The 7,500-nt window shown below is 41.7% G+C and overlaps 2 protein-coding genes across 2 annotated transcripts in view; one reads left to right on the top strand and one right to left on the bottom strand.

Moving 5' to 3' along the window:
• LOC143036461 (uncharacterized) overlaps positions 1–7,500 on the top strand; it is a 40,991-nt gene that overhangs the window by 12,994 nt on the left and 20,497 nt on the right. The window lies entirely within an intron of this gene.
• Positions 6,498–7,088, bottom strand: LOC143036462 (cuticle protein 19-like). Its single transcript, XM_076203848.1, has 2 exons — positions 6,997–7,088; positions 6,498–6,895 (listed from the first exon to the last, which is right to left on the bottom strand). The coding sequence occupies exons 1-2, from the start codon at positions 7,051–7,053 to the stop codon at positions 6,539–6,541; spliced, it is 414 nt and encodes a 137-aa protein (XP_076059963.1). The 5' UTR covers positions 7,054–7,088; the 3' UTR covers positions 6,498–6,538.

Below are 7,500 nucleotides of genomic sequence, written 5' to 3'. Positions count from 1 at the left end.
AATCTTCCCCCTCCAAGGATTTATATAAGATTCTTTTTTAAGAATACCATCGTAAGTCCTATATCGATTAGCACCCTTAATGGCGAGTGACATTTTTACTTCCAGTTATGTTATCTACAAATGAATAAAAGCAGCAACGCCTGCAACAGCACTGTAGGAGAGAGGCCAAACGCAGAGTATGGGATCCAATGTATTTAACGTTTCGCCCAGCAGGGCTTCTTCTGAAGAAGCTCTGCTGGGCGAAACGTTAGATATATTGGATCCCATACTCTGCGTTTGGCCTCTCTCCTACAATGTTATCTACAAGTTGCATTCTTCACCCCCCGCGGCACTCCACCATTAACATCGGGGTTACAGCTTGCTTCGGTGATCCGTCTCTGTATCGAATCTCACTTTTCATAAAAGTCTGGCTCCCACCAATACATTCGATTCATTTCCTGGCAACTTGTCTGTGGCGTAAGCCTTACGTTTAACTTCTGCACCGCTTAGGGAGGGGCCGCGGGAATGGATGAAGTCACATTGTGGCGGTCAAAAAAAAAAAAAAAAAAAAAAAAAAAATACAGAGAGAGAGAGAGAGAGAGAGAGAGAGAGAGAGAGAGAGAGAGAGAGAGAGAGAGAGAGAGAGAGAGAGAGAGAGAGAGAGAGAGAGAGAGAGAGAGAAACACTCAGTACGGATGGGGTCAAACTAGGCAAGCAATGGTCCCCTAAGACAATGTTTCTCAACCTTTTAAGCTTTGTGGATCCATTACATCGATTAATGTATTCATGGGACTCCTTGATACGGTATTAGATAGGTAGATAGGATATAGTCATTTTACATTTGTATGTAAGAATTTTTAATATTTTCCCCCAGAGGAATTAGTGATTATCATCAAATTATTTCTATCGTACAAACCTGACGCAAAAGTTAAAGGAAAGAAATTTGTGTACATTTACGAAATGGAAAACAGAATAAGCTTCATTTATAAGATCAACTGCAACATGTTGAATTCCCCTTGGAAGGTTTCTGCGGCCTTCTGTTCGAGAAGTACTGCTCTATGACGCCAAAGGATGGGTTTATGGTGCCATGGAAATGAAAGAAATTGTCTGACGACACCCAGAATAAAGAGAAAAAGTGTCACCAAGCACGGAAGGGTTGAAACCTCAGGAACGTCTGGGTAATTGGACGAATGTCTTGAAAGACCCTTGAGCAATGGGATGAAAGGACGCAATGTCTTTGAGATTCCTCGACCTTCCCCAGGGTTACTGGCCCTCAGTGCCGCTTGAGTGACACTTCGTCCCCCGGAAGACGTTCTCGGAAAGGAAGAACCCAGAGGGAAAGGTCTTGAAAGGAAGGACTGCCTTGGAAGAGAAGGCCTTGGAGAAAGACCTTTTTGAAATGAAACATCTGTTTCCAAAGAGAAGACATTCTTGAAAGGAAATTTGGTGTGAAATGAAGACGACTGAACGTCTCCAGAACTTGACACTTCTACCCTTAGTACTGGAAATAATAAGAGATTTATCGCAGCTAAGCCTGGGTAAATGACAGACACTAATAACAGTTGGGTATTGAACTCCGGGTAACTATTCACGAGGTGGGTTACAGCAGAGGAGGGAAAAGACATTATTCTCGCTGGAGTGGGTAAATGCCACTATGCCCGAGGGACACTGACATGGGACAAATGCAACCAATTGGAAACCACTCACCATTGCCACCTAACTTAACTTAATCTAACCTAACCTAATCTAACTGAGCCTAAACTGGTTTGATTTGGTCCCACATCATTAAGTTATTTGCTATGTAGTGCGCCTCTGTACCTTTTGTCTCTCTGCCGTCGGGGTTCTCAGGTGTGATGAGCTTTACTCACGCACGACAAAACAGAGGTGTCCCTCAGGGCACGCTCTTAGCGCCTTCGCAATTATTGTCTGGCAGTTGACTATTCCGTTTGCCTGTTTAAATTCTTTGTTTGGGTGTTTATTTATTATCTGCGTTTGACCTCGTTATAGACTGAAAGGTAGTTTGTTATTAGGCCTTGCCAGTAACTCGTATCTTCCGTAGTTTGAAGGTTCATGCAAGTGTACCTTTAAGTGTTCCTCTTCGATTTTTTCCACCGTAGACGACAATACCTGGTTAGCCTAAAGATAACCTTAAAATTAACAAGATGAATAGATGAAAGGAACTTCAAAAGAATGGACAAAAAACACGAATAGAATCTCGACCAAACACTCGTTCTGAGTCAAAAGAGAAATGGTTTACAGATATGTCGGTTACCCAATGTCTCACCGTAAACGGTTTGTAAAAATGTCGACATTCTACATTTTGATGTCGCTCAGTTTGACCGGAACTGCCTATCCCTCCCCCTCCCCCTCCCCTTCCCCTTCCCCAATTACCTTTGTGTCTCCACAATCTCTACTTCCCCTAAGGACGAGAGAGAGCACAAAGGTAACCCTGCCCTGGTCCCGACCACCAACTACTATAGCCACACCCTCCAAGTCTGTTATTCAGCGACTTCGTAAATCAACCCAAATATTTGACAAATTGATCATACGTGCGTGTGTCCGTGGATGTGTATGTATGTAAGAGGGGGGTTGGTTGTGTGTGTGTGTGTGTGTGTGTGTGTGTGTGTGTGTGTGTGTGTGTGTGTGTGTGTGTGTGTGTGTGTGTGTGTGTGCATGTGTGTTGTGCGTGTGTGTGTGTATGTGTATGTGCGTGTATGTGTGTGTGTGTATGTGTGTGTGTGTGCGTGTGTGTGTGTGCGTGTGTGTGTGTGTGTGTGTGTGTGTGTGTGTGTGTGTGTGTGTGTATGTGTGTGTGTGTGTGTGTGTCCATGTGCGTGAGTGTGTATGCGTGCGTATGTGTGTGTGTGTGCGTGCGTGCGTGTGTGTGTGTGTGTGTGTGTGTGTGCATGTGCGTGTGTATTCACTTGGTCTTTGGATCACGTGTTGGACTCGTGATCGACAGCTATTTCCCTCCTGGAAGAGAGCTCAGAGCTCGTAAGTCCGATCTATGGGTAATGCTATGACCTTGCACACACACACACACCCAACTCCCCGCCCACGAGAGTTGGAGTAACACCCCTCAGCGCTGCGATACTGATATTATTTCAGCCCCGGGCGAGGGTCGAACCCGGACCTCCGTAGTGGCAGGCCAGAGCTCTAACCACAGCGCCATGTATGCGTGCGTATGTGTGTGTGTGTGTGTGCGTGTGTGTGTGTGTGTGTATGCGTGTGTGTGTATGTGTGTATATATATATATATATATATATATATATATATATATGTGTGTGTGTGTGTGTGTATACGTATGTATGTGTGCGTTTGTATGTGGTAAACATTTTAGCCCTTGAATGATGGGAGTTCCTCAAATTAATAAAATTGTCTAATAACCACCAGAAAAACACACAAGTATTCCAATCCTTTACAGGAATATACCTAGTAGGTAATACAACCAGATAGAATTTCCTATCTTTCATACTGTTTCTCTTCTCATTTTCACTTGAGTAACACTGAGACCCTAAAGTAGCGGCAAAGCAAAAGGTTTAATTATGAGGTAGTGGGATCTTTCAGGGTCCAGTAATGCGTATACTTCTGAGAAAGGGAAGCACACAAGTATTAAGTTCAAAAGAAAAATAAACATAAAAATAAATATAGAAAATAGAGAGAAATACAGTACTACAGTGCAGCAGATGTCAAGGCTTTTACACCCTCGATTACTTCTATCTAAAATTATTATATTTTTCCTTGAATCCTTCCTTTATTTCTCTCTCTTTTCCTTCTTTTTGTACTTCATTTTTTTTCTTTCTTTCCCATTCCTTGTTTCATATCGAGTTCTATCTACCTATCCGCTTTTATCTTATTTTTTTTTGTAGTGAACCTATCAGTTTGTTTGTACAACACATCTCGACTCTCTCTCTCTCTGTCTGTCTCTCTCTCTCTCTCTCTCTCTCTCTCTCTCTCTCTCTCTCTCTCTCTCTCTCTCTCTATATATATATATATATATATATATATATATATATGCATGAGAAATCACATGAACCCGTGATTCTAAATGTGCAGAAAAACCACCAAGGAAATTAATAAACTGATGATCAAGCGCTTTCATTTTATGTACCCTGAAGATGTCTATATAGACGAGAGCGCTTGGTCATCATTTTATATTTTTTTTCATTGGTGGTTTTTCTGCATATATATATAGATATATATATATATATAGACTGAATACCCTATCCCACTACCGGAGAAAAGAGTTATTTGAAGATAGGTTTATTGCAATCACTAACTGTGATCCTCTTCAGCGTGGTTTTACCAAAGGTGGGTTGACTTATACTCTATATGCTAAGAGGGGATACATAGAGGGGACGTGGGGAGGTAAGCATGCTAATGTGTGGTCCGTTTGAGCCCAAATCGTGATGACACTAAGGTCAAACTGATCCCGGGTCAAATGTTTGTGCGACATGTGGTAGGTTCAGGTCTGGGCGGACAACTTGACGTATATGACGGCCAAACTGGTAATGGCTTCGGGGGACCCTTGTTCTTTTGAAGTATTAAAATTAAGTAGTTGTTTGATCAGGGAGGACTCAACAAGTTTCCTTCTGTAGTTACAGTGAGATTTGTGATTTATATCAGCCTTGTCCTAGTCCATATAGTGAATTGATTCCGCAGTATGGAGGAATACTGCTGAATTTTCCTGGGCATATTTAATTGAATGTTTTTGCTTCCTAATCCTAGCGGGGAAGGTTTCTTCCCGTTTGGCCATTATACACTTTAGAGCAGTCCCGGAATAGGATTTTATAGACGCCTGGACTGCTAATATCCTTAGACCTTTGGTGGGCATTCATGTTTTCTTAAATACTGTTAGGGTAGTTATATATTATTTTGATATTGTCAGGGAGAGGAGAATTGGAGGCGTGCACAGAGACATTGTATGGAATTATTAAAGATTTTTTGCTCCAGTTAAATTGGTTTTTGGGAGATAATTTGTAGAAGCTTGATTTAGCTTGGCTGAAAGCTTTAATTAGAAACCAAGATGGATATCCTAAATTTTGTAGTTGAGAAGTTATGGCGTTAATTTTAATGTCTTAGTAACGGGAACTACAAATTATCAGCGTTCCTAAGTAAAGACCTGAAGCTACACTGATTTTGGTGAGTTCTGGGTGGTAGCTGAAAATATGTAGAGCTACCGGTTTGAGCTGGGTTTCTATAAACAATTATAAATATTTGTCCTTCTTTTTTGATAATCATTATATCTAGGAAAGAAAAACGATTGTGCTCTTCCCATTCAACTTTGAATTTGATGTTGGTAGCTAGTTTGTTGAGTTCTAATAAAATTCATCCAAAGACTCCCATTTGTATTACCAAATAATGAAAATGTCATCGACATATCTAAACAAAAACATCTCAACTAGTTTGGTTATAGGTAATAACACTATCTAGAAGTATTCCATATAAAGGTTAGCTAACACTAGGGAAAGATTGGATCCCATGCTACAGCCATATATCTGTTTGTAAAAAAAATATTCTTAAACAAGAAAACACTGTTGGAGACACAGAACCGGATTAATTTGATTATTTTAGAAGCTGTGGTGGGAATTTTTTCTCTGGTGTGAGAGAAGCTTAGTTTCCAAGAAATTCAAAACATCATCTATACCAGTGGTTCCCAAACTTTTTTTGGCCGCGACCCAAATCCAGATCTGGTGAAGATGTGGCGACCCCCCAAGCATCAAAAAGCAATTTCGAAAGTCTTCTTTTATTGAAAACACAATGAAATGAAAATAAAATGGTTGAATTTTTTTTTTTCTAATAAGGTCTCGCGACCCATTCTTGAACTCTTCGCGACCCATTCTTTAACACTTCGGGACCCATTCTTTAACACTTCGGGACCCATTCTTTAACACTTCGCGACCCATGTTTGGGTCTATACCGACATGAGTAGAATCCTACTAGATAGTCTAAAACGTGCTTCTGGTCTGGTTTCCTTGCTCTTCCCTTCTTTCAGCGTTGTTACCAGCTGTGGTCTCTCCATTCCTTTCTGTGAAGTCTTTAGCTTTGTCTCCGCCATATTTTCCGAGTCCCGCATCTACAAATCATGTCTGACATGATACAATTATTTTCAATATTTTCGTTTCAGACGGACACAAAGGCCCTTATGATGTTTTTACATTTATCAGTCACTTTCCAACCAATTGTGATACGCCTTTGTATTTTTTTTATGGCCTTTAGTTTGTTTTTAAATTTGACTTAGATAATTACATTCTTCATCTTCCTTGAGATTTTCGTCATCGATTTGATTTTTTTTTTTTTTACTTCATCTCTTAGTTGAAGAGATTACTAAGTAGAAGATTAGTTTTCGAAGTGCTAGATTATAATGAACACTAGATAACCTCTTCCATGACAGAGTGTAAGAAAAAGGAGGTTTTCTTTTTTATAGCATATGGGTAAACTCGAGGGAAGGTAACTGTACACTAATCATACATATCTCATTTCTGTATCACATCTTTATTCGTTCCTGTATAAATATAGATAAATCACAGTAGGCTTTCTTCGTCAGGAGGTCTTTACCTTACTCATACAGAGGTTGGTAAGAGGGAGCGGGAGGTTGGTAAGGGGCTGGTGGGGGTGGATGGTAAGGGGCCGGAGTTGGATGGTAAGGAGCCGGAGTTGGATGGTAAGGAGCCGGAGTTGGATGGTAAGGGGCAGGCTTGTGTTCAGGGTACTTTGCTTCGCCCTCGTAAGTGACTTCGGCCACGAAGCCGGAGTCTCCGTTGACGGTGTAGGTGACCCTCTGGAGGCGACCGTCCGGGAGGAGGACGTAGTAGGATCCCTGTGTGTCGTAACCGTCGCGGGACTCCTGGTGTCCGAAGTCGTTTCCGGAGTACTCGTCCTTGACGGCGTAGTTGAAGTCGTACTTGGCTGGGATCTGGAATATGTGAACATGAGAAACAAGATTACAAATATTGCTTTTAATAGTCTTGTTGTTTCCTTCGAAGTGCACAAAAAGACTCTTGTTGAAAGACTGACCTCGTAGGAAGGTTCTGGAGGAGCGTAGTTGTAGTCAGATGGAGGAGGGATCGCCATGGCAACACCCACAAGGGCGAAGACGAGGGAAATAGTAATCTGAAAAAAAAGTACATAGTACCCTTTAAACCATAGAAGCACCCAACCAAAGTATACTGAATAACCCAGAAGACACTAAAAACGGGTTGCTATTTCCTTGATAATTCTTTACGCTGTTGGTCAAAGTGTCTACGCAAAATAAACTGATCAAGCTTCACAATCCTTGGGTAAGGATGTTCCTATTCACCTTAGCCACCATGTCGACTGGAGAAGACTGCGGTATCGGACTCTGGTCGCGGCTACTTATATACGCCAAGGGCGTGGGTGGTCATACCAGGAAGGAAGGAAGGAAGGAAGCTTTGTCCATCCCAAGGACGTAGGAAGCCTTGGCAGAGGGTTGGTCGTCCCCATAGTCTTCATTACCACAGAATTGCCCGGAGGCGTCGTTGCACGTCAGTTAACAGGCAC

The sequence above is a fragment of the Oratosquilla oratoria genome, chromosome 20 (genome assembly GCF_046742065.1).
Source record: "Oratosquilla oratoria isolate Oo_2021 chromosome 20, ASM4674206v1, whole genome shotgun sequence".
Taxonomy (NCBI): Eukaryota; Metazoa; Arthropoda; class Malacostraca; order Stomatopoda; family Squillidae; genus Oratosquilla; species Oratosquilla oratoria.
Note: the sequence above shows the minus strand (reverse complement) of the source record. Positions and strands in the feature narration are given on the sequence as shown.